Raw genomic sequence first — 27,867 nt, 5'->3', positions numbered from 1 at the left:
AACGATGAAAGCGCGCCCCCGAGACTTCAGGTGAACGGGAAGCGAGAGCGGGTTATGGTTCAGTGTGCGTCGGGGAAAAGGAAAAAATAAGGAAAATGACCTGCAACAGCTCGTTCTGGGCACATGTGTTCATGACCGCGTATTTACTATGGGTCACGGGATGTGTTGCTCAGAAAGTAAGTAACACATGGCTGCTCTTTGTTTACAGTCTATATTTGCCTCATAAAAAAGCGCAGTGAATTGTTTCACCCGTCATCGGTCTTCTAGTTTAGTGACTGGCTGAAAACTTGTTAAGCAAGAATTAAACTGTATTAAGTTTCCTTGTTGTTGTTGTGTAGCTAGTTATTTTCCACCCAGGGAAAGACAGAATATAGACTTTCCTGGGTAATTTGTAATTATTGTGAGAATTTGATGCACTAAATGCACTGTAAACTATTGTAGTAGTCCGGTATGCATGTGGACACCACCCGTGCATACACAGGGCTCATCTCTCCAGAAGTTTGAGTATAGTTTTACATTAACAATCACTTTTTAGTAATCTAATACCATTAACTTATAAAATGATCTACTATCCTATCGAGTGCTACAAAAAGCTTATTGACATTTCAATAGGAAGCTTCCAATAGTAATCACCCCAAGTTCAAAGTCATGCTGGGTTGGTACTTGAGGAAAATAAGTCATTATTTTATGTGATTTTCCAGTTGATCATTTTGTCAATTTAATGCGCAATTGGATATCAGCTTTTTGCAACTGTAAGATATTACACAAAAATATACATCAATATTAGGCTATAGCCGGATGTGTCCACACTTCTTGATAATCAGCTGGCAGCACTCTCTGTAAGGCTGCATTTTCCAACCATGGGGAGGAAAACATCCCATGACACTGAGCATGCACTCAATTTTTTGTCCTCAACTATATCTAGTAGAGTTAAAGGCAATGGCATGCAGAGTCAGACAGAGAGAGCAGTGAAATGAGAACCACATGGATGAAGCCAGAGCAGGGCATGTTCACCTCCTGTTGGTCTGAGTCTGACTCACTCTCACTTTGTGGTGAAAACAACCCCCACTGCCTGACTGTCTGACACTGACATGGATTTCATGACTTTATTCCTGAACAAGAGCTCTCATAAATCACCCTGTACATACTGTAGAGTAGAGAAACCTTACTCCTGCTCTCTGTTAAACAACACACAGCAGTTTCTGTCTGACAGGGTTCCTAGTACAGTAGTATTTAAGTGTAAACCAACCGTTCCTTTAAAATTCATTATCCGTGTTACATGGCACTGGATTGCATGGTATGATCAGTGGCTTTTTCCTGGTTATTGGGTTTCCACATTCACACTAAGGTGGGGTTTGGGGGTGTAACACACCTGAAACATGTTTAGTACAGTGGAGGCTGCTGAGGGGAGTATGGCTCATAATAATGGCTGGAATGGAGTAAATGGAATGGTATCAAACACATCAAAGATATGGTTTGCTTGTGGTTGATACCACTCCATTGACATCATTCTAGCCATTATTATTAGCCATCCTCCCCTCAGCAGCCTCCACTGGTTTAGCAGTATGGTTGTGCAAAAGATGGTGCAGCAGAAGCAGTCCAGGTGACACTGGTTTGGGTTTCTTCTCAATTTGGTCCAAACTAGGAAGAAACCTGTATGTAGGCTATACATTATTATTAATATCTGCTCTCCTTTTCTGAGTGTTCTGTATGTGAACATCTGACACTGTAGCATTGACTTACTGCACATATATTTATGCTATTTATCTGGGGAGAATTAAGCTATTGATCGCCACTGTACTGTATATGAAATATAAGACAAATGAATCCATAACATTACTGTGTCATAGTGTCTATGGGCCATGGAAGTGTGCTATTTAATTATGTTCAGTTATTAGCATTTGGGAAAGACTTCCCTAATCTGTTCAGTGCTTACAGGTGATTAACAGAGTCCGGCAGAAGGCGTTCTTTTTAATCACCAAATTCTTCCTGACAACTTTGGCAGCAGTTAGAATGCAGTGGTACCATAAAATAATTTCCCCCACTTCCTATGTGGTTTCTGGTGCTGTAGCCTCTCCGCAATGATTTGAGTGTGACACGGCCATTGTATTTGCATTCGGAAAGTATTCAGACTGCACGACTTTTCCCACATTTTGTTACGTTACAGCCTTATTCTAAAAATAAATCTCATCAATCTACACACAATACCCCATAATAACAAAGCGAAAACAGGTTTTTAGACATTTTATCAAATTTATAAAATGTATAAAAACTGAAATACCTTATTTACATAATTATTAAGACCCTTTGCTATGAGACTCGAAATTGAGCTCAGGTGCATCCTGTTTCCATTGATCATCCTTGCGATGTTTCTACAACTTGATTGGAGTCCACCTGTGGTAAATTCAATTGATACGACATGATTTGGAATGGCACACACCTGTCTATATAACGTCCCACAGTTTACAATGCTTGTCAGAGCAAAAACCAAGCCATGAGGTCGGAGGAATTGTTCGTAGAGCTCAGAGACAGGATTGTGTCAAGGCACAGATCTGGTGAAGGGTACCAAAACATTTCTGCAGCATTGAAGGTCCCCGAAAACACAGTGGCCTCCATCATTCTTCAATGGAAGAATTTTGGAACCACCAAGACTCTTCCAAGAGCTGGCTGCCCGGACAAACTGAGCAATTGGGGGAGAATGGCCTTCGTCAGGGAGGTGACCAAGAACCCGATGGTCACTCTGACAGAGCTCCAGAATTCCTCTGTGGAGATGGGAGAACCTTCCAGAAGGACAACCATCTCTGCAGCACTCCACCAATCAGGCCTTTATGGTAGAGTGGCCAGACGGAAGCCACTCCTCAGTAAAAGGCACATGACAGCCTGCTTGGAGTTAGCCAAAGGCACCTAAAGGAGTCTCAGACCATGAGAAACAATATTCTCTGGTCTGATGAAACCAAGATTGAACTCTTTGGCCTGAATGCCAAGCGTCGCGTCTGGAGGAAGCCTGGCACCATACTTATGGTGAAGCATGGTGGTGGCAGTATCATGCTGTGGGGATGTTTTTCAGTGTCAGGGACTGGGAGACTAGTCAGGGTCGAGGGGGAAGATAAATAGAGCAAGGTACAGAGAGATCCTTGATGAAAACCTTCTCCAGAGCACTCAGGACCTCAGACTGGGGCGAAGGTTCACCTTCCAACAGGACAAAGACCCTAAGCACACAGCCAAGACAATGCAGGAGTGGCTTCGGGACAAGTCTCTGAATGTCCTTGAGTGGCCCAGCCAGAGCACGGACTTGAACCCGATCGAACATCTCTGGAGAGACCTAAAAAAAGCTATGCGGCAACTCTCCTCATCCAACCTGACAGAGCTTGAGAGGATCTTCAAAGAAGAATGGGAGAAACCCCCCAAATACAGTTGTGCCAAGCTTATAGCGTCACACCCAAGGAGACTCTAGGCTGTAATCACTGCCAAAGGTGCTTCAACAAAGTACTGTGTAAAGGGTCTGAATACTTGTGTAAATGTGATATTTCAGTTTTTTTTTTGTAATACATTTGCAAACATTTCTAAAATCCTGTTTTTTGCTTTGTCATTATGTGGTATTGTGTGTAGATTGATGGGGGGGGGGGACAATTTAATAAAATTGTATTGGTCACATACACGTGTTTAGCAGATGTTATTGCGGGTGTAGCGAAATGCTTGTGTTTCTAGCTCCAACAGTACAGTAATATCTAGTAAGTAATATCTGATAATTTCACAACAATACACACATCTAAAGTAAAGGAACGGAATTAAGAAACATTTTCTGGGCTAATAATGTAAGAATTAACAAATAAAAAATACTGCAAAGTTGCCTAGAAACAAGAAGCACGGCTGCCCTATCTGTCTGCACCATGGTTGTACACCATTTAGAAGAAGGCTGTAATGTAACGAAATGTGGAAAAAGTCAAGTGGTCTGAATCCTTTCCGAATGTACTGTATGGAAATGCCAATTATCTCCTAGAAAATGTGCAATTGTGTGTGATTTCATTGGATTACAAGTGCGGCCATTTTGGTTTCACTATCGCAATTTGCTAAGACTTCATTCTAGTTTTGATTGAAGTGTTGTTTGAGATAATCTGGGGTTTGTTTCTTTATCAACATTTTCCTTTGAATCTTTTTTAAATATATTTTTACATTTATTTTGTTTTTTCATTGCAGAGTTCTCCCTTGGGTAATTTTAAAATAAATATTAGTTATGACCACCCACTACTACAACACTAGGAAGGAGAATCTCTAAGCCTACAAACTGTCAAGACTCGTCCCCATCCACTGTGATTGAGTGGCGGTGAGCAGTAGAATTCTTAGAACTGAACAACAAAAGCCCTTGGTATATTGAATTGTCAGCGTCCCCAGCTTTAGTTTCTGTGTGCGTAGGGTGCTCACTATCTTTTCAATTATCTGCCTGATGGGGCACTCTAAATGATGCCTTTGTCCTCTTGTCCTCTTTTGTATAAAGTTGATTTTTGGAGCAGCGTAAACAGGCTTGGAATTCATTGCATCCACCCCCAAAAGGGAACCTTTCAACTTTGATAAATCCACCACCCGAACATCTAGACAAATGAGAACCACCCTAACATCTAGACAAATGAGAGCATGTTTGACATTTGAAGTTATGAAATATTACAGTATCTTTACATAATTTCATTGCTTATTCTAATGTTGATTTTTAAACAAGCATCAGTTTGATGCTGAGGAATTCACTGAGGAATTCATCCCCTATCTAAATGTCTAAAGTCCATAAAGAGACTAGTTCGTACTGTAAACACATATTGGTCCGACGGTGAGGTTGGCATGATGGTAAATAAACTGTACCGTTACTTTAAATGAGATGAATGGGCCAGGCAGAGGGAGAGAGCGAGAGCTCCAGCTGCCCAGCTAACTGGCTTGGCTGTTCTGGCTGTGTGTGTTGTTGTCATCCTGTATGGTGGGGCTACTCGCTCAGCTGCTGAGAGATTAATTACTGAGGATGCATCCATTCACTGCCTGGATCACATTCCAAATCTGGAAATTATTTATCAAAATTGGTCCGAACCACCATGGAGACATAACTCTGACTGACTGCATCTCATCAACATGCTTTAATTTCTAGTCTAGGCGTCCTTAGTTAATGACTGTTAGTGTAACCTCCTTCTATCCAGAGAGGAAGAAAAATACAGGGAAAACTATGTTAATTGGTGTGTGCACCACAAATGTGGAACCCCCTATCCAACATCCCGCCCACTCAGCCACATATCTATGTGGAGTTGGAGGGTCCACCACCACCACTACAATGCTGAACATTCCACTGTCTCATGCGGAGCAGAGAAAATGTGTGGGCCCAACATTGACGACCAAAGATTATCGTGGCCTTGATGGTAATTTGAAAAGGTCAGAATTTTGTGCGGTGATTTAGTGCATGAGGACTCTGCTCTTTCAGGTCAGTGGGGGCAGCTTCAGCTAGAGCCCAATCAGGAAGCTCACCAATTGTTTGTAAACTCATCCTGAGTGAAGCTGAGGACCCGGGATACCTGCATACACCACCACACCATGCTTAGAGTGCCTTCAGAAAGTATTCAAACCCCTTGACTTTTTCCACATTTTGTTATGTTACAGCCATATTCTAAAATAGATTAAATAAAAACAATTCCTCAGCAATCTACATACTATACCCCATAATGACAAAGGTCCCCAAGAACACAGTGGCCTCCATCATTCTTAAACGGAAGACGTTTGGAACCACAAAGACTCTTCCTAGAGCTGTCAAACTGAGCAATCGGGGGAGAAGGGCCTTGGTCAGGGAGGGGACCAAGAACCCGATGGTCACTCTGACAGAGCTCTACAGTTCCTCTCTGGAGATGGGAGAGTCTTCCAGAAAGACAACCATCTCTGCAGCACTCCCCCAATCAGGCCTTTATGGGAGCCAGACAGAAGCCAATCCTCAGTAAAAGTCACATGACAGCCTGCTTGGAGTTAGCCAAAAGGCACCTAAAGACTCTCAGACCATGAGAAACAAGATTTTCTGGTCTGATGAAACCATGATTGAACTCTTTGGCCTGAATGCCAAGCATCACATCTGGAGGTAACCTGGCACCATCCCTATGGTGAAACATGGTGGTGGCAGCATCATGCTGTGGGATGTTTTTCAGCGTCAGGGACTGGGAGACTAGTCAGGATCGAGGCAAAGATGAACAGAGCAAAGTACAGAGAGATCCTTGATGACAACCTTCTCTAGAGCGCTCAGGACCTCAGACTGGGGCGAAGGTTCACCTTCCAACAGGACAACAACCCTAAGCACATAGTCAAGACAACGTAGGAGTGGCTCTGAATGTCCTTGACTGGCCCAGCCAGAGCCCGGACTTGAACCCGATCTAACATCTCTGGAGAGACCTGAAAATAGTTGTTCAGCAACGCTCCCATCCAACCTGACAGAGCTTGAGAGGATCTGCAGAGCAGAATGGGAGAAACTCCCCAAATACAGGTGTGGCAAGCTTGTGGCATCATACCCAATAAGACTCTAGGCTGTAATCACTGCCAAAGGTGCTTCAACAAAGTACTGAGTGAAGGATCTGAATACTTTTTAAATTTCTAAGAAATTATTCTTATTTTATTTAACCTTTATTTAACTAGGTAAGTCAGTTAATTAAGAACAAATTCTTCTTTACAATGACGGCCTACCAAAAGGCAAAAGGCCTCCTGCGGGGACGGGGGCATGGGATTCAAAAATAAAGATAAAAACAATATAAATATTGGACAAAACACTCATCACAACAAGAGCGACAACACAACACTTCATAGAGAGACCTAGGACAACAACACAGCAAGGCAGCAACACATGACAACACAGCATGGAAGCAACACTACATTAGCTAACAAAAAAAATACTGTTTTTGCTTTGTCATTATGTGGTATTGTGTGTAGATTTGATGAGGGGAATTTTTTTTTTTTATACGTTTTAGAATAATGCTGTGGAAAAAGTGTCTGAATACTTTCTGAAGGCACTGTATTGTACAAGTTGTGGGCTCGTGTATCAGTGCCTTTTCACATCTGTGGACAGACAACACCGGGTGCAAGGATGTTGTGTCTTAGTATGGTGCTTCTATGACACACAGATTCAGTATTCTCCACAGTGGAAATAACCCCAATGTCTATGCTCTAGATTTCTGTCTGTGTCTGACCTGACCAGCAACAGTGGCTAAATGATAGGACTGTGACAGACATACAGAGGAGCTTCTGAGCCCTGGGTTATATAACACTTCATCTGGGAGTTGGCATAGCTGAAGCGTCAGCCTGTGGCGCAGTGTCACTTTTCTACTCCAGTAAACAGCGCCTGGGAGGATCCCTGCCCCCTTGAGGGGCCCGTCTGGCTGTTTAGGAGCCAGTCAGGGGCTGTTTGTGCATGTGAGGGAAGGGAATGAGTGAGTGTGTGACAGCGATCTCTATGGGAAGTTGAGCCTCTGTTTCAAGGGTTTTAGCTGGGGCTTTCATCATACTAGTTGTATACTCACTAACCTGTTTCAATTCCTCAGTAAGCTCTTCAGTTGTTAGGGAGAGTTTTTTATGATTTATAGATTGGAATTGTGTTCAAAATTCATATTCCAAACAGCAAATCAATCATAGGGATATTCTTTTAGTAGGCTTTGTATAAAGTTCAAACTATATTTCAGGTAATTTGCAGTTCTGGAAATGTTGTTCTGACAAAGGATTCAAGTTGCTTAACAATATCAATATTATGGTCAACCTCAAACTAATCACAGGTTTGCATTTGACATTCCAATGCACAAGTCATTCTACAGCATTATATGCTTGGCTTCTCTGCTTTTGTACAGGGATCGTCTAGTCAATCTCCTTGTGTGGCACAACTCGGGTGCAATGACCGACCAGCAGGGTCTTCTGTAAACTTTCTGCCTGCTCCTACTTATTAACATCACTTCATTAAAGTGTTATCTCCCATCCCACCATGAAGTGGTGCAACCAAACAGCACTGCTGCCCACTGTTGCCCATGAGAAAAGGCTTCCTTGAATAATGCCCGCCCTGGCTGCGACTGCCAGTGGAGAGGCCTGTGTCTGTGATGTAACAGAACTGGGATGTTTGGCATTATAAGAATGTCCCATTTGCATTTTACACTGTGGCACTTTGAGGCCATTCATGTGTAGTCTACCATGTACATCACACCACAGTGAGGGTGGCCGACCTCCAGATAGCCAGTCCTAGTGCAGCCAGAGCCAGGAAAATGACGGTCCCTGTCCTTCCTTCCCTGACAAAGTTCTCTCTCTTTCTATGTAGCCCACACACTGTCAATAGAAAGAGCCTGGCTACACGAATGTGGATTTGGACACTTATATTGGTCACAGAGACAGACAAACACACCCCTCCCTTCCCCCCCATGTTGTCAAGCTGTTCCCTTCATTCTATAGGGTATGGCACAATACCACTACACTGCACAACACCATAGAGCAAACAGGGAAATTGGCTTACTTCATGCAACCTCTCTGGGAATGGCATTTGACCAGTTCAAATGTCATCCGCGTCATTTCTGTATTGTTGTTGTGGCGCTCATGACATGAGTTCCTAGTAAGTCTAAGGCCATTTTCTCTTTTGCACCTTACTATGACATAATGTTTTCACACTAAACAGCAGAGAAAGCTTTGAGAAAGAAAAGGCTATTATACAATACTCTTAGAACTAGTTGGGCTTCAAAGTGTGCCTTGATTCTTATAATTGATCACTGTTATATAAGCCTCTATCACTATCAAATTGTATTTACCACTGCATAAATTAGAATTTGTTTCTGTAATTATTTGATTTTGGTGCCCAAACTTGACAATGAGTGTACTGTGTCCATAGCAATAAAACATTTACAACTTTTCAGTTCATCTTAAAGAGCCAATGAACACCCCAATTAGCACGTGTGTTTTTCTGTTGCTCATTAGAAGCAACAGAAAAAGTGTGTTTCTGATTCCGCGTTTGGTTAATGATGTTTGTCCCACATGAGACACTGTAGACCCGGAAGCCTATTTCACTCCCTCGAAATCCCCAGAATGAATCTAAGATAAGTCAAGAAATCTGTAATTTATTTAGACATGTTTTCTGAGAATGTTTTAGTTGCACAGTTTTACATCTAACTAAGGTGTTTGGTGCAGTATTTCTCAAGTAAAAAAATTTGCAACGTGTTGTTTTATTGAAACAAAGCCAGAGGTGCTGGGCAGGTGTTGGGCAATGCCAAGAGTGTGCAAAGCTGTCATCAAGGCAAAGGGTGTCTACTTTGAAGAATCTCAAATCTCAAATATACTTGGATTTGTTTAACACTTTTTTGGTTACTATATGATTCCATATGTGTTATTTCATAGTTTTGATGTCTTCACTATTATTCTACAATGTAGAAAATAGTATAAATAACGAAAAAACATTGAATGAGTAGGTGTGTCCAAACGTTTGAGTGGTACTGTACATCCTCAAATCAAACTTAATTTACCTGTTGTGGCGCATGGATGTTCCAAACTCCGTTTTAGACGAGACTGACTTTATGACAAATTATTCTATTTACACTTTATATTACATTTTGACACTAGAATAACTGTTTCTGACTCCTATCGATGCCACACAGGCCATTTCCAAAGGGATTTGTTTAGCTTTTTAAAGGCACTCCTTCTGTTATTATAATTTGTCAATTGTATTTAATACAAACCAAAAACACATACTGGATTACTAGCACAACACATGGTGGCTTATCTCTTTCAACACAAGTGGCTTGTCTCTTTCCCATGTATATAATATACATATTTTCCCATGGTTAGAAATAATAGCTGAGATGAATACGCTGTTACAATGTTTTGATCCAATGTTTTTAGTCAAATGTTGTTCACCAACATATTGCAAAATTGTTGAGTCATTAAGTGGTCAGGATAGGGAGGTCTGAAACAGATTGATTACATATGCTGTTACGTGATGGTCAGGCGATCAGGACTGTTACACCTCTGGCGTGATATCCTTAATAAAATGCATTCAATATTTTCGGTGCATTCATGTGCTTTGAAAACACCTCTTTCATTAACTGTACAGAACACACACCACACACACACACACATATGTATGTCCTTACTGCCCTCCAGCTCTCTGTAAGGGACATTCTGACCTGGCTGTGAGGCTGCCAGCTGTATCAGCAATAGAGAGGCCTTTGAGTTGCAGAGTTGCAGTCAGAAGGACGGAGGGGATTGCTGAGGCCAAACCTAGCAGCAGCCTCTCTCATACAGTGATGACTGAAAAGTACATCCAGATTTGGCTTCTTAAAATCTGAGGAATGCCTTTGATAAATGCATGCATACGGAGAGATGAGATGGGCCATGGAGTGGCAATCAAAGCGTATATCTGGCGTTGGTCGATGGCAGTGGTGCTGGTGCTCCTTTTGCACACACACACACCGTGTTTTAAATGTGTTTCCAGCCAGACTACTAGTGTTGCCTGGGGCATTGGCTGGTTTGTTACCTGTCTGGTGGTGGAGGCTGTGCTGGTTGAGCCCCGGCTAGGTCGTTGCTCGGTTCCCACAGTCCATAACCTGGGCTGAGAGGAAAGCTCATAAACACACCAGCCCTCCTACAAAGGTCTGGACCTGAGCTCTGGGCCCAGCAGCCCCAGCCACACATCTGCCACTGCTTAGCCAGGCTGAGGTCCCCTTCCACCGTCCACCCCACACACCTGGGAAGCATTACAGCCAGCTCAGCGTGTTTTAAGAAACCCTCCCCAGGGTTACCCAAGCACAGGCATGCAAGGCACCGCCATGGCTTTGATATACTGGCTGGCAGAAAAGGAGGGTTGAATAGTTCAGGTCTGGTTGCAGTTCATTGTTTTTTAGGCAATGTGCAATTCAGCTCAACTGTATTATTTGTTTAAAAGGCAGCCTTATTTGTATTATATGTCCCTAGACGTTATCATCATGTCTTTTTTTTATTTTATTTTTATGTCTGCTGATTTTCTGTAGGTCTTTAACAAGTGCTGGTATACAGTAGAGATGTCGATCATTAGAGATGCTAGCGTTTTTACGTACACTCATGTCCCCCTCACCAAGCCCATGTATGTGATTATTGCAGGTCTACTTTGATTGTGGAGCGAAGGTGGATGTTGTGGATGTCCAAGGCCTCATCCTGTCTCCTGGGTTTCCCTATAACTATTCCTCAGGGACCCACTGTGTCTGGCAGTTCTTTGTGCCCGTCGGCCACCAGCTCATACTGGAGATATTTGACTTTGACGTGTTCGAGAGCCACGACCCCTCTGCTCAGTACACTGCCATCTCTAACTTGAAAGTGGAAGATGCTGAGGCTGACGATGGGGCAACGTTCCCGTCTGGCGGTCCGGTCACAGATGAAAACATGTCAATGCTGGCTAAAGACGTCCCCGTAACTCAGGCTCAGGGGGGCAGAGCGAAAGCCCCCCAGTCCTCCTTCCAACATGACAAGGTCAAGCAGGTGGTGGTGCAAGAGCAGTCCACCAAGATGGAGATCGCCAAAGTCTCCAACTCTGCTAAAAGGTCCACCTCTGATATTGCATCCCCACATCCCCCCTCACACCTCCTACCCAGGGACCAAGCAGCGGTGAACTCAATCACCTCTCCTCTCCTCAGAGGCGACCCTGACCTGAACCCTACCCCTAACCCCAGAGCAGCATCCCCAGACCTGGCTGTGGTTGTAGACAAGGCCACCACTCCGACCTCTCCGCCCCCCACGGACAATGAGTCAGTGAGCTCTGAGACCCAGGTGGTGGACGCTTGCCCCCACGACGTCCTCTACATCTCAGACCTCCTCACTTTCTCCTTGCGCTTCTGCGGCTCCAACAGGCCCTCCAGCAGCCAGCTGGTGTTTGGCTCCAGCCAGGAGATGGTAGAGGTCATCATGGAGTTGATCACCACCACCCACTGGGGCCGCGGCTTCGCCCTGCTCTTTCACTACCACAACCGGACAGAACCGGATGGAGATGACCCCCGGCACGCCTACGCCCCTGCCGGGGCCAGCAAGATGGGCTCTCTGCTGGCTGCCATGAGCGGAGCAGCCTTCTTTGCCATGGTGCTCACCAGCACTCTATGCATAATTTTCAGGTATGTAAAAGCATGCAGAGAGAGTTGCTGTGATATGACATCCATTTGTCACATATGTGTTGTGTTATCAGGGAGTCAGAGCAACCTATTTATATCCAACCAGTACGTCAGGGGTGACATGCAGAGAGAATTGTGCAAGTGTTACCGGTGTAGATTGCCTCTGCGTTGTGTTTTGATCGGCTTACATATACTGTACAGTGCATTCGGAAAGTACATTTTGTTACGTTACAGCCTTTTTCTGAAATTGATTAAATAAAAAAAGATCCTCATCAATCTACACACAATACCCCATAATTACAAAGCAAAATATATATATATATTTTTTTGCAAATGTATTAAAAATAAAAAACAGAAATATTAAGTATTAAGACCCTTTGTTATGAGACTCAAAATTGAGCTCCGGTGCATCCTGTTTCTATTGATCATCCTCTAGATGTTTATATTTTATTGAAGTCCACCTGTGGTAAATTCAATTGATTGGACATGATTTGGAAAGACACATCTGTCTATATAAGGTCCCACAGTTGACAGTGCATGTCAGAGCAAAAACCAAGCTCCAGAGTTCCTCTGTGGAGATGGGAGAACCTTCCAGAAGAACAACCATCTCTGCAGCACTCCACCAATCAGGCCTTTATGGTAGAGTGGGCAGACGGAAGCCACTCCTCAGGAAAAGGCACATGAGAGCCTGCTTGGAGGTTTGCCAAAAGGCACCTAAAGGACTCTCAGACCATGAGAAACAAGATTCTTTGTTCCGATGAAACCAAGATTGAACTCTTTGGCTTGAATGCCAAGCGTCAAGTCTGAAAGAAACCTGGCACCATCCATACGGTGAAGCATGGTGGTGGCAGAATCATGCTGTGGGGATGTTTTTCAGCGGCGGGGAAAGAGAGATCCTCGATGAAAACCTGCTCCAGAGCACTCAGGACCTCAGACTGGGGCGAAGGTTCACTTTCCAGCAGGACAACGACCCTAAGCACACAGCCAAGACAACACGGGAGTGGCTTCGGGACAAGTCTCTGAATGTCCTTGAATGGCCCAGCCAAAGCTCGGACTTGAATCTGATCTAACATCTCTGGAGAGACCTCCAAGTTCGTGATATCCAATTGGTAGTTACAGTCTTGTCCCATCATTGCAACTCCCGTACAGACTCGAGAGAGGCTAAGGTCAAGAGCCGTGCGTCCTCCGAAACACGATCCCGCCAAGCCTCATTGCTTCTTCACACACTGCTCGCTTAAACCGAAAGCCAGCCGCACCAATGTGTTGGAGGAAACACGTACAGCTGGCGACCGAAGTCAGTGTACATGCACCTGGCCGCCACAAGGAGTCGCTAGAGCACAATGGGACAAGGATATTCCAGCTGGCCAAACCCTCCCCTAACCGGATGACGCTGGGCCAATTGTGCACTGCCTCATGGGTCTCCCGGTCGTGGCCCCCCTATGGGACTCCCAATCATGGCCATTTGTGATACAGCCCGGGATCGAACCCAGATCTGCAGTGACGCCTGTAGCACTGCGATGCAGTGCCTTAGACCGCTGTGCCACTCGAGAGGCCCCGACCAAAAATACAAACATTTATACATTTTAGAATAAGGCTGTAACGTAACAAAATGTGGAAAAAGTCAAGGGGTCTGAATACTTTCCGAATGCACTGTAACAATTATATTGTTTCACATAACAGTACAATAACAAACACAATGTACACTATAGCTTATAGGCCTAGGCTAGCCAGCCAGCCAACCAGGCGTTATGTACATGACATGCACTTGTGAACTGCTAACGGTAAAATATTGTCAACATTTCTTAACAAACAAAAACACATGGCATACCTGACAACAGGAAAAACTTGCTGTGCCGCCAACTCCTCTGCAAAGTACAAATTCACAACGAAAGGGGACATGAATAGCCCAATGACGATGTAGCCTACAGTAAAAAGTACAATAGATGGCTAACATGTACAGTATGCATAACGTATCTGATAAAAAGTTAACAAATGCATGAATATCCCAATATACTGGTAGGAGACCATAATGTTACACAGTCAAGGACCATGTAAACTCATTATAAGTGGTTTAACATGTAGTATTAATTATGATTTTCATGACACAATTTTACTGTAACCTAGCTCTTCCACATGGGTACATTAGACAGGGAAAGGTATGGGGCGCAGGGGAAGTTTTCAGATGGATTACAGGAGAAGGAATGTACAGTAATATCAGGCATGGAACTATTCAGATTTTGTGTTATTATACAATATGAAATTCAACATTTTTATTTTGTCATACACATTTTGTGATTGCTTTCCCTATTGACTCAAGCATAAACATAAACAAGACCATGCACAATGGGAATGATTGTCTCTTCATGATCCCTGTAGTTCACCTGTGCAACATCTTCAGGTAAAGCAAGCCATGTAGAAAGAAATTAGTCATAAAGATACCTTTGTCAGACATGTTTTGTGTTATAAATATATTTCCCTGACAACCTGAGACATGCAGTTCTCAAGCATAAACATAAACTAGACCATGCACATTCTGCACAATGGCAAGAATTGTCCTTTTATGACCCTCCAAGGGAGATGGCACAACTGTTGGGTCTTTGATGTTGGCCAGTGTAACAAAGATTCCCCCCATGAATGAGATGGTAGCCGTGAATGGGATAGTCTGCCAGTCAGTCCTCCTCCTCCTCCACTAGTGTGCTGCTGCTGATGGCCTGCCTGTTGACTCAGCTGGAGGCCTTGGTTGGTCCCTGATGAGACCCAGTGAAAGGTTTGGGTGTAGCTGCCTTGATGTGCAGCATTATCACCATTCTACAGAGAGGGAGAGGGAGAGCGAGCGAGTGAGACACGGAGGGAACGAGACGGAGGGAACGAGACGGAGGGAGGGTGAGGGCCGTTCAAGGTGCAGCACCTGGCATCGATTCCAACTGACGAAGAGAAATGCAGCCATACAAAAGCCAGTGGGAGAATAAGGAAGGAAGACGAGAAGAGCAGAGATCCTTGTGTTGCTGTGCTGTGAGCCTCTGTCCTGCCGAGGTGCCATCATGGTTGTTTAATAGAACAAGAACAACATACAGTATCAAAAGGTGTAATTTACAGGTTGTTCTCTTGGTCGATCCCATGGGGAGACAACAGTAGCACACGCTGCTAGTACCAGTTCTATAGCAGGGTGTAATGTTATCCATGCCAGGTGACTAAATGAGTATCACCGTTGTACTCTACCAGCCTGATTCACATCTCTAGTTCCCTCCAGGAAGGTTTCAATTCCCATACATATAAAACATCTATCTCTATGAAAATTCCCCTCAATCTAGTCAACTAAACTCAAAGGAAAAGCACTGTTTTTTTTAATACTTGTGCAATTTAACATTTTTCTCAGCTTGAAAGCATTCTGTATTGAAAAAACAAACACACACACAATACTTTATGATATACTGTTGCAACATACTGTACATCTCCGTGAAATAGGTTACACAGTAGAAATGGGTTATTCTCAAAAACCTATGAGTGGCTATTGAGCACAATAAGCCCATTTGTGTAGTTCTTACTTCTTGCTGCTAATGAAAGGGAAATTGAAAACACACTTCTAATAAAATGAAAGTCTAATTACCAGGAACAACAACACACGGATGAAACATTATCAGGAAGCCAAGAAGGGCATTTCCATCATGCGTAATATTTTTATGTATTTTTTTATTTGACCCTTTATTTGACCTGGTAAGTTGACTCAAAACACATTCTCATTTACAGCAATGACTTCCACAGCCATGACTGCTTTATAGAAATCCCTCATGCATGTTGGAGAGCAGTTAGAGTTGTATTAGTCGTGTCCTGGCGCCATGGTTTTTAATTGTACCAGAAATGGGTATACAAAAGCATTTAGATCTTGGTTAATGAACAGAATCCCCTCAGCTGCTTGAGCTGCCCTTTAGAGAAACAACCTGGGGCTGTTTGTATGTCGTGATTTAGCTAGCTAGACTTTTTATGTTTTGAGGAAGAACCTCAGTGAAGTTCCCGTTTCTAATTGTGGGGGAATATGTTCATTTTGTAAAACATTTTGGAGAACAGTTGCCCTAAATAACAGTCAAGCTTTCACAAATAGCATGAAAGAGAATGTCGTCAAAAAAGTAAATAATGGTTTTCAAAGATATGTAAAACAGTCAAGAAATGCATAACTGCAATGTTGTGGCTCTTTTTTTGTTTTCCAGACCTAAACTATGTCCGAAAAGAGCCAGCTCTTGCTCATCCAACAACTCTGAGGTAAACGGAAAACGACCCTTGTGTGTGTGTGTGTGTGTGTGTGTGTGTGTGTGTGTGTGTGTGTGTGTGTGTGTGTGTGTGTGTGTGTGTGTGTGTGTCCAGACATTCCTCTGTAGGCTAGCTTCTGACTGGAATCAGGGAACATTTCATTCATATCCTCTAGACTACAGCCACTGGAACAAATGCAAATACCCTCCGCTGGCCTGGCGCTGTTGTTGTCCAACTTCTCCCACGCAGGGCAGGCAGCCTGAGGTAGACTGACTGGGGTCAGACTGACTCACACACACACACACACACACACACACTGGACAAGTTACACTTCCCTAATACACTTCTATTTGGGATTGAACTTTAGTGTGCTAACAAGGAAAGAAGCAAAACAGTCCTACAAGTTCTGGTCTCTTTTAGTATCTTATTGCCACGAGATCATAATACCCCATTGTTTATCAAAACATTTTATTAATGGATCAAAACAACTTTAGTTTATGTCTGTATTTCATAGTGCTGTGCAGCCCTACTCCCTTGGTGCTCTGGTAGGCAGCTGTAATAGTACTTGCTGACTCTAAATTGTAGGTGCAGGAGGGAGTGCAGAACTCTGGAGCTGACGTCCGTGAGCTGCAGCTGGTGGCTCCTAATCAGCCCAGCCTGGAGGTCCCTAGGACAGCAGAGAACAACAACAACCACTCCCTCAGCCTCACACACACAGGTGGGTATGCTCACGCACGCATTCGCATGCGCGCGCGCGCACACACACACACACACACACTATCTCCTCTCTCTCCCTCTAACACTCCCCTGTTTTTCCCTCTACTTGTGCTCCAGCCACCTAGCCTAGTGAATCCGCTCGCCCCCCCTGACCTGCTCCCCCTCTCTATCTCCATGATTGAGGGGTACCGCTGGGGTGTTTGGTCTGGTTCCGACCTGGCTGACTGACTTAATCTGCCCCTAAACCTAACTTACATGTTCAGTGTAATTGTGACACTGTTATTTCATTCAGCTGTGAAACTATGACAGAAAAATTGTACACTTGGCCTGACTGTCAGACCTCCAACACACAGTAATAGAGCAGGTAGGATTCTCAACAGTAATATAACTTGTAGGATTCTAAACAATAATAGAACTGGTAGGATTCTCAACAGTAATATAACTTGTAGGATTCTCAACAGTAATAGAACTGGTAGGATTCTCAACAGTAATAGAACTTGTAGGATTCTAAACAATAATAGAACTGGTAGGATTCTCAACAGTAATAGAACTGGTAGGATTCTCAACAGTAATAGAACTTGTAGGATTCTAAACAATAATAGAACTGGTAGGATTCTCAACAGTAATAGAACTTGTAGGATTCTAAACAATAATAGAGCTGGTAGGATTCTAAACAGTAATAGAGCTGGTAGGATTCTCAACAGTAATAGAACTTGTAGGATTCTAAACAATAATAGAACTGGTAAGATTCTAAACAACAATATAAATAATATAACTGGTAGGATTCTAAACAATAATAGAGCTGGTAGGATTCTAAACAGTAATAGAGCTGGTAGGATTCTAAACAGTAATAGAGCTGGTAGGATTCTAAACAATAATATAAATAATATAACTGGTAGGATTCGAAACAATAATAGAGCTGGTAAGATTCTAAACAGTAATAGAAATAATAGATCTGGTAGGATTCTAAACCGTAATAGAAATAATATAACTGGTAGGATTCTAAACAGTAATAGAGCTGGTATGATTCTAAACAGTAATAGAGCTGGTATGATTCTAAACAATAATATAACTAATAGGATTCTAAACAGTAATAGAAATAATATAACTGGTAGGATTCTAAACAGTAATAGAGCTGGTAGGATTCTAAACAGTAATATAAATAATGGAACTGGTAGGATTCTAAACAGCAATAGAACTGGTAGGATTCTAAACAATAATAGAGCTGGTAGGATTCTAAACAGTAATAGATATAATAGAACTAGTAGGATTCTAAACAATAATAGAACTAGTAGGATTCTAAACAATAATAGAGCTGGTAGGATTCTAAACAATAGTAGAGCTGGTAGGATTCTAAACAGTAATATAAATAATATAACTGGTAGGATTCTAAACAATAATAGAGCTGGTAGGATTCTAAACAGTAATAGAGCTGGTAGGATTCTAAACAGTAATCGAGCGGGTAGGATTCTAAACAGTAATCGAGCGGGTAGGATTCTAAACAGTAATATAAATAATATAACTGGTAGGATTCGAAACAGTAATAGAGCTGGTAGGATTCTAAACAGTAATAGAGTTGGTAGGATTCTAAACAGTAATAGTTCTGGTAGGATTCTAAACAATAACAGAAATAATAGAACTGGTAGGATTCTAAACAATAATAGAACTGGTAGGATTCTAAACAATAATAGAGCTGGTAAGATTCTAAACAGTAATAGAAATAATAGATCTGGAAGGATTCTAAACCGTAATAGAAATAATATAACTGGTAGGATTCTAAACAGTAATAGAAATAATATAACTGGTAGGATTCTAAACAGTAATAGAGCTGGTAGGATTCTAAACAGTAATATAAATAATGGAACTGGTAGGATTCTAAACAGCAATAGAACTGGTAGGATTCTAAACAATAATAGAGCTGGTAGGATTCTAAACAGTAATAGATATAATAGAACTAGTAGGATTCTAAACAATAATAGAGCTGGTAGGATTCTAAACAATAATAGAGCTGGTAGGATTCTATACAGTAATATAAATAATAGAACTGGTAAGATTCTAAACAATAATAGAGCGGGTAGGATTCTAAACAATAATAGAGCTGGTAGGATTCTATACAGTAATATAAATAATAGAACTGGTAAGATTCTAAACAATAATAGAGCGGGTAGGATTCTAAACAGTAATCGAGCGGGTAGGATTCTAAACAATAATAGAAATAATATAACTGGTGGGATTCTACCACAGACTTAATGAGTACGGTAGACATATTTTCTCATGATCACGGCCATAGAATGGCTCTAAATTGGGAGGTGGGAAGTGCAGCATTAGAAGTCTCAATGGAAAATGGCTTTCGTTTTGGAGTAACACTGGGTTTATCCCAGAACAATCCAAAGGCTCTCTCATTGTAGCTGAGCCCACAGAGAGATCTACAGGTCATGACATTTAACCTGTATAACGTGAGAGCATTAGGAACACCATGTTTCTCTTCACGCTGAGTTCAACCATGTCACCATGAGTGTTTTTCTATTTTTAGCACCTTGCAATGTCACTCCTCTGTATTCTTTCAAGAATTCATTAAAATAAGTATATTATTTTTGCATCTCGGCCTCCTTGGGTTATTCCTTTTCATGGATTGAGTGCAAGCACCTTTGAAACTCACTGAGTTAACAGAAATATGAGTGGACAAGTACTGTGGCTACAGTGGGTACACGGTGTACTGGGTACACAGTGCAGTAATATACAGTAGCCTATGGAGACCAAGCTGTAACATTCCATTTCAAGTGCTCTTTTAGGGAAAAGCAGTGGAAGTTAGCGTAAACTAAGGTGTGATGGTGCAATGCATCTGACTGTTGTGCCTTCAATGTTTTAATTGTATCTGTCACAACTAAATTATTCAAAAACAACTATTCCTTCCTTTCCTTCCCAGGTTCCCCGGTCAGTGTTGGTGGTGACATGTCTGAGCATGCTGAAGTGGACCTCTCATCCAATGGTCTCACGGAACTGGACTTGGGGACAGATGAGGTGTTTATCATTTCATCTGCGCCCAGTACGAGCAGCAGACTGCTGTTCTCGGCCCATACGGTAAGGAGCGAGGCGAGGCAGGTAACCCTGGCTAGGACCAATCAAGGTGCCCTCCTCTAGGGGGGACACGCAGGCAGTAGCAGAGAACCTCCTCTCGGGGTGACATGCAGGCAGTAGCAGAGAACCTCCTCTAGGGGTGACATGCAGGCAGTAGCAGAGAACCTCCTCTAGGGGTGACATGCAGGCAGTAGCAGAGAACCTCCTCTAAGGGTGACATGACACCCAGGCAGAAGCAGAGAACCTCCTCTAGGGTGGCATGACACCCAGGCAGAAGCAGAGAACCTCCTCTAGGGGTGGCATGACACCCAGGCAGTAGCAGAGAACTTCCTCTAGGGTGGCATGACACCCAGGCAGTAGCAGAGAACCTCCAAGGGGTGGCATGACACCCGGGGAGTAGCAGAGAACCTCCTCTAGGGGTGACATGACACCCAGGCAGAAACAGAGAACCTCCTCTAGGGGTGGCATGACACCCAGGCAGAAGCAGAGAACTTCCTCTAGGGTGGCATGACACCCAGGCAGAAGCAGAGAACCTCCTCTAGGGTGGCATGACACCCAGGCAGTAGCAGAGAACCTCCAAGGGGTGGCATGACACCCAGGCAGTAGCAGAGAACTTCCTCTGGGGTGGCATGACACCCAGGCAGTAGCAGAGAACTTCCTCTGGGGTGGCATGACACCCAGGCAGTAGCAGAGAACCTCCAAGGGGTGGCATGACACCCAGGGAGTAGCAGAGAACCTCCTCTAGGGGTGACATGACACCCAGGCAGTAGCAGAGAACCTCCTCTAGGGGTGACATGACACCCAGGCAGTAGCAGATAACCCAGTCGAGGTATCAAACGCAGCGACAGGAGATTGAGGGTAGGAGAGGGTATGACCCAGCATTTTTACTTATGCTCTATTGGAATAAGAGTTGACATAAGGCAGACCTGGCAGATATTAGAGAGCTGGCGAGCTTTCCTGCAGCCTAGCCTAATGGATACATTATCTGGGGAGCCAGTTTCCCAGCTTCAAGTGTGTGTGTGTGTGTGGTGCATGGTCTGTGTTTGTAAATGTTCAGACTTTTAATGGGAATATATAAAAACATAATTTAAGTCATTACTTCAGTGTCATAAGTTATTGTTCTAATATCACTTAGTTTGTCAGGCAACAATCTTAGCCTGTGTGTGTGCACGATGAGGGGAGCTGTTAGTGATTCTTAGTAAGGATTATTTATCTTTCTGAAAGGAGCAACCCCTTAAACCTCTATCCCCCCAACCTTACCCTCCCCTGATTTACAAGCTGACTGAGGGAAGATTTGTGACTGATGGGCCCTTCACCTCTGACCTGCCATTTATATCAATGAGACACCTACCGTAAAGACTCTCCGAGGCGGTTTTGCGAACACAGATTAAGCCTAGCCCTGGACATGGAGATTCTCCATTGAGCTTACTTTTGGGTCCAGGGTGGCAGGTAGCCTAGTGGTTAGAGTGTTGGGCCAGTAACCAAAAGGTTTCTGGATTGAATCCCCGAGCTGACAAGGTATAAATCTGTCCTTCTGCCCCTGAACAAGACAGTTAACCCACTGTTCCCCGGTAGGCCGACATTGTACAATTTGAGGAACAGTTTGAGAACGAGAGGATCTACAAGGTAAGAAAAATACTTTAATATGAGGAACAAGTTAGTGTTAAGAAATATTGTTAACTGTTAAGTATATAAAAAAACTGTCATTCAGAGTAGGAGAGCAGATCTTGGATCAGGTCCCACCCCCTGTCCATATAATTGTATTAATTATGATCTTAAAGACGACACTGATCCTATATCAGCACTCCTACTCTGAGAATCTTTTTGGGTATGGTTCTTGGGATCATAGAGGTAGGAATTGCTGACTGTACCCACTATCAGACAGCACTTTGTTGTTGTTTTGGATTATACATGCCTGATTCAATGGTTTGCTTGTTGCCCTTTTTAGGTCAACTGTGATTTGAGGTGCAGGTCAGTGCTTGAATATAATGCAACCTCTGATTCTATGCAGCTATTTTTATCCAGCTATCTCTAGCCAATGTCTCATTTACGCTCCGATGCTCAAGTCAATCGAATATGCATTGTATTCACACAGTGGCTCATTTTCCTATGGCCAAATAAAATGATAAAATAATCACATGTAAGTGCTTCCAGTTTTCAGAATAAGACGTTTTCTGCGATGGCAGCAGTTTGTAAAAAAATGCACTGTGTAACATTGCTACAGCGGGTTCACTGGGTTTAAGCATTTAACCTCTTTCAGATGCTTTTCCATTGAGGAACTCTGTTTGTTTACTACTCCCCATGAACACAGACACTGCATGGTGGGTTTGATTGAATTATATTTGATTTGTTTTTTTTGTGTCTCCCTCCTATCAGCAGCGGGAGAGGTTTCTGAGGCACAGTGACACCGGCCCAGGCCCTGTCAGTGACTGGCCCTCTCCAGACCCGGCTGCCTCGCCCACAGAGACCCGTGCTGCCCAGGATGGCAGTGCCAGCTGTGCCCGACCCCGGCCGCGGGCCTGGAGCGTCCGCACCTTCCAGGACTTCCTCCCTCCACTGCCCCAGTTACACAAGAAGTGGTGCAGTTGGAACTCCACCAGTCCCTTCACTAAGCTGGTGGACAGCGTTAGTAGCTTGGTCATTCAGCAGTGCTGTTGAATAATAGTCACACCATCATAAACTGTATATCTTTACATTTTTGTTATTTAGCAGACACTTTTACCTAGAGTGAGTTACAGTCATGTATTGTATGTTTCTGTGGATTTTGTAAATCATTTTTCAAGACTCAGCTCAGATTTTTTTTTTTAAAACAATGAATGTCATGTTGCACTGTAGAGAGATATGTGCTGACTAGATGTTGTTCCCCACAGGCCCCGTCAGGCTTTGTGTCAGAATGCCGTGGGGATGACAGCAGGAAAGTGTTCTCCGACCCCCAGTTGGAGGCCCAGGATGACAGTAATGCCTCCGACTCCTCCATGAGTAACGTCTCGTATCCCCTCACCCTGCCCGCCCAGAGGCAGCGCCGCCTAAACTCCACTAGCAACATGCGGCGCTCCCGCTTCACCGGGCCCTGCTTCGGCCTGCTCTCTGGGTCCAGTCCCTCAGACAGCACCAAGGCCCCCGGGGGCTCCCTCCTCCAGGCCTCCCCGTCCCAACCCAGTAACAGTACCTCTGGGCAGGGGCAGCCGGAAGAAGTGCAGGGTGGGAAGCGCCGGGATTTCCCAGCAGAGAGCGACCACGTCAGTGTCCCGGTGTTTGCCATCTGTGAAGAGGAGGACCGGCAGCCCTTGATCCTGACTGAGCACTTGGGGCATTCCTCCATGCTGAATGGACTGAGTCGGGGGGTGTACGAGGCAAAGGGGCCCGCCGGCGGAAGCCTCAACCCTGTCCCCCAGAGCGCAGCCAATGGCCCCCTCCTCCAGAGGGGAAGGTCAGAGTGGAGGCCATGGGGGAGTCAGGCCTCAGGAGGGGCCAGTCCTTACCCTCTCCCTCACCCCTCTGGCTCACACACAGCCACCAATACTAACGAGTCCGCCTTCGTGCACAGCACAGCCAATCAGATCCAGATGCCTTCCCTCAGCCAATTAACAGTGCCATGCAGTGTGACAGGCAATGTGACCAGTGACAGCCCAGCATCCAGTCCATGTGACAGCAGAGCGGACAGACAAAGTATGCAGTCTTGGGTTGGCCCAGCAAAGCAATAATAAACTATTTTTAGTGCCACCTTTGTAAAATGCAAAAACTAACTTTTTGATTACTGAAATCAACTTTTATATGGCATTTCTACATTCTTGAAGTCAATTGCTTTATGGTGACAAACTGGATGTTTTCATACACACTATATATATTTTTTATAAAGTTAAAGGCCCAATGCAGACTTTTTAAAATCTCAATATCAAATACTTTCTGGGTAAAATGAAGTACCTTACTGTTATAGTTGTGTTAAAACATATACAGAAATAGCTTTTTAGCAAAAAAATATTTCTCAAACTAAAATGTTGTTAAGATTGTCTGGGAGTGGTCTAAGTGAGGGGCCTAATGGGGGGGATATGGGTTGTCCACAAATTTGGTGCCTTTTGATTTCGCCTAATTTTAACATTGTCTTAAAGAGCACGTACAGTTGAAGTCGGAATTTTACATACACCTTAGCCAAATACATTTAAACTCAGTTTTTCACAATTCCTGACATTTCATCCTAGTGAAAATGCCCTGTCTTAGGTCAGTTAGGATCACCACTTTATTTTAAGAATGTGAAATGTCAGAGTAATAGTAGAGAGAATGATATATTTCAGCTTATTTCATCACATTCCCAGTGGGTCAGAAGTTTACATTACAATCAATTAGTATTTGGTAGCGTTGTCTTTAAATTGTTTAACTTGGGTCAAACGTTTTGAGTAGCCTTCCACAACCTTCCCACAATAAGTTGGGTGAATTTTGGCCCATTCCTCCTGACAGCGCTGGTGTAACTGAGTCAGGTTTGTAGGCCTCCTTGCTCACATATGTTTTTTCAGTTCTGGCCACAAATGTTCTATAGGATTGAGGTAAGGGCTTTGTGATGGCCACTCCAATAACCTTGACTTTGTTGTCCTTAAGCCATTTTGCCATTTTGGAAGTATGCTTGGGGTCATTGTCCATTTGGAAGACGCATTTGTGACCAAGCTTTAACTTCCTGACTGATGTCTTGAGATGTTGCTTCAATATATCCACATAATTTTCCATCCTCATGAAGCCATCTATTTTGTGAAGTGCACCAGTCCCTGCATTAAAGCACCGCCACATGATGCTGCCACCCCTGTGCTTCATGGTTGGGATGGTGTTCTTTCGGCTTGCAAGCCTCCCCCTTTTTCCTCCAAAAATAAAGATGGTCAATATGGCCAAACAGTTCTATTTTTGTTTCATCAGAGCAGAGGACATTTCTCCAAAAAGTACCATCTTTGTCCCCATGTGCAGTTCCAAACCGTAGTCTGGCTTTTTTATGGCGGTTTTGGAGCAGTGGCTTCTTCCTTGCTGAGCGGCCTTTCAGGTTATGTCGATCTAGGACTCGTTTTACTGTGGATCTAGATACTTTTGTACCTGTTTCCTCCAGCATCTTCACAAGGTCCTTTGCTGTTGTTCTGGGATTGATTTGCACTTTTCTCTCCAAAGTATGTTCATCTCTAGGAGGCAGAACGCGTTTCCTTCCTGAGCGTTATGATGGCTGTGTGGTCCCATGGTGTTTATACTTGCGTACTATTGTTTGTACAGATGAATGTGGTACCTTCAGGCGTTTGGAAATTGCGCCCAAGGATGAACCAGACTTGGAGGTCTACAATTATTTTTCTAAGGTCTTGGCTGATTTGTTTTTATTTTCCCATGATGCCAAGCAAAGAGGCACTGAGTTTGAAGGTTGGCCTTGAAATACACCCACAGGTACACCTCCAATTGACTCAAATGATGTCAATTAGCCTATCAGAAGCTTCTAAAGCCATGACATAATTTTCTCGAATTTCCCAAGCTGTTTAACGGCACAGTCAATTTAGTGTATGTGAACTTCTGGCCCACTGGAATTGTGATACAGTGAATTATAAGTGAAATAATCTGTCTGTAAACAATCGTTGGAAAAATGTATTGTGTCATGCACAACGTAGATGTCTTAACCAACTTGCCAAAACTATAGTTTGTTAACAAGAAGTTTGTGGAGTGGTTGAAAAACTAGTTTTAATTACTCCAACCTACGTGTATTAAAACGAGATGTCCGTTCACCTAACAGGGTTGACCTTAAAATGAGGGACAGGTTTATTTATTTTTTCTTAAAATGAATCACAAATCACATTAAATAAATAATAATCTTCAGAAATTACTTTGTCGAAGCAACAAAATAACTAGTGCTTCACAATGATGGAGAACCCTTTGAGAAAGTTTGGGTTTAAGTGGGTAAAATCTCCCTGAAAGTCACAGAGGGCTCACAGAGAACGCACGAGGGACTTTAGCAAGTCCTTATTAGTATACAATAATCTGATTTATTGAATTCTCCATGTGGTCAAGATTAAAGGGCCATTCACTGAATATAAACAGGCATTAACATTAACATTCTATTCAATATTTGTGAACAATTTCTACTTAAAATATCAAAGGGATGCAAAAGGCACTCATTTTGTGGAATGAAAATGAGCTGTTATTAGCAAAGCGTTTTGGAACTCTTTGTTATTGGTCTATTTACCTACACCGCCTGGTGATGTCACCAGGCAAGCCAAAATACCACCCATGAAAACCTGCTGATTTAGAAGGTCCTGTATAAATTGTATTTTCAACCAGCAACTATCAGGAAATAATGCTGATAAAAATGTTTACGCTTTTACGGCGTTCGTGCTAGATTCAATCAGATTGACATCCGTATTGCATTATTTGGGCGGAATCTGAGGTGGAACTGCGAGCTGTCAAATCAAGCGACTCATTGCGTTACCTTTTCGCAGACATTGGATGCAACGGAACCACACCCGACTATAATCCGACAAATCCCATGCAGCCACGTTAGAAATTCATGCAGCCACGTTACAAGTTCAAACACTCGAATTGGCTGCTGGGCATAAATCCCCCCATCCAAATGAACATGAAACCATGCATTAGCCTCACATCAATGGTTTGACATTTGAGAGTCATTATTTCCGCCATGGACAGAGCCGACACTATCTAACGCCGTAGGGATACTAAGGAAGGGAGTGGTTTGTGACACATTGGAGCAGCTGCTCACTAATGTCAGCTGATACCGCAGTTACACATCCAACACCGCCAAAACATCTGCTATGCGGATGTCGGCCAACGCTGAAATCCTCATAGATTGAATCCAGGCCTTAGTTTTATCAGCTGTTGTACAATATGATACAAAACACAGGAAAAACAGAATGTTGACTGCAATGGGCCTTTAAAACATCATCAATATTTGCTGTTTACCACACAAATACATTTTCAGCTTCTGTATAATTAAAAAACGTGAGAATATTGAATATGGACGGGAACATTGTTTTTATTTTCCAAGCCCAGTTCATTTCCCAACTCCTGTGAGCACTTTTCTACCAGTTAAAGGCTCAGCGCAGTCAATTGTTTTTCTGGTGTTTTGTTTCATATTGTACAACAGTTGATGAAATTTACATTGATCAACAAAAAAAAATCACACTGTTACAGAGTTATTCCTAATTTTATTTAACTAGGCAAGTCAGTTAAGAACAAAAACATCTTATTTACAATGATAGCCTACCCCAGCCAAACCCTGACGACACTGGGCCCATTATGTGCCGCCCTATGGGACTCCCAATCACGGCCGTTTGTGATACAGCCTGGAATCAAACCAGGGTCTGTAGTGATGCCTCTAGCACTGAGATGCAGTGCCTTAGACCGCTGTGCCACTCGGGAGCTAATAGCTGCTTGTTGAAAAAACTATCTGGACAGGATTTTCTAATCAGCAGGTTTGCATGGGCGGGAGTTTCGGCTTTCCATTGTGACATCCCTTGACATCTTTTGGTTAAAAGACCAATAACGGAGTTTCAAACCTCTCTGCCAATAACAGCTAGTTTTCCCCTCCCCACGCAAACTACTCCCATACAGTCCTAGCTAAATTCTTGCTTGAGAATACATTTTTTGCTAAAAAGGTTTGTTTTTTCCCATTTCAATGGAATCTATTACAGTAAGTTACTTAATTGTTACTCAGAAATTATTTGATTGAGATAAACAGCTGCACTGGAAATTGAAT

The 27,867-nt window shown here is 43.2% G+C and overlaps 1 protein-coding gene across 1 annotated transcript; it reads left to right on the top strand.

Annotated features, from left to right (window-relative positions):
- The first annotated feature begins 41 nt into the window (after nucleotides 1-41).
- LOC139389378 (uncharacterized) lies at nucleotides 42-27,811 on the top strand. Its single transcript, XM_071136097.1, has 7 exons — nucleotides 42-176; nucleotides 11,104-12,104; nucleotides 16,307-16,358; nucleotides 16,932-17,064; nucleotides 19,990-20,144; nucleotides 22,518-22,766; nucleotides 23,012-27,811. Exons 1-7 carry the CDS (start codon nucleotides 96-98, stop codon nucleotides 23,843-23,845), a joined length of 2,505 nt encoding a protein of 834 aa, XP_070992198.1. The 5' UTR covers nucleotides 42-95; the 3' UTR covers nucleotides 23,846-27,811.
- The last annotated feature ends 56 nt before the right edge of the window (nucleotides 27,812-27,867 follow it).

The sequence above is a fragment of the Oncorhynchus clarkii genome, chromosome 30 (assembly GCF_045791955.1).
Source record: "Oncorhynchus clarkii lewisi isolate Uvic-CL-2024 chromosome 30, UVic_Ocla_1.0, whole genome shotgun sequence".
Taxonomy (NCBI): Eukaryota; Metazoa; Chordata; class Actinopteri; order Salmoniformes; family Salmonidae; genus Oncorhynchus; species Oncorhynchus clarkii.
The sequence above is the reverse complement of the archived record's forward strand: the minus strand, read 5'-3'. Positions and strand labels throughout refer to the sequence as shown.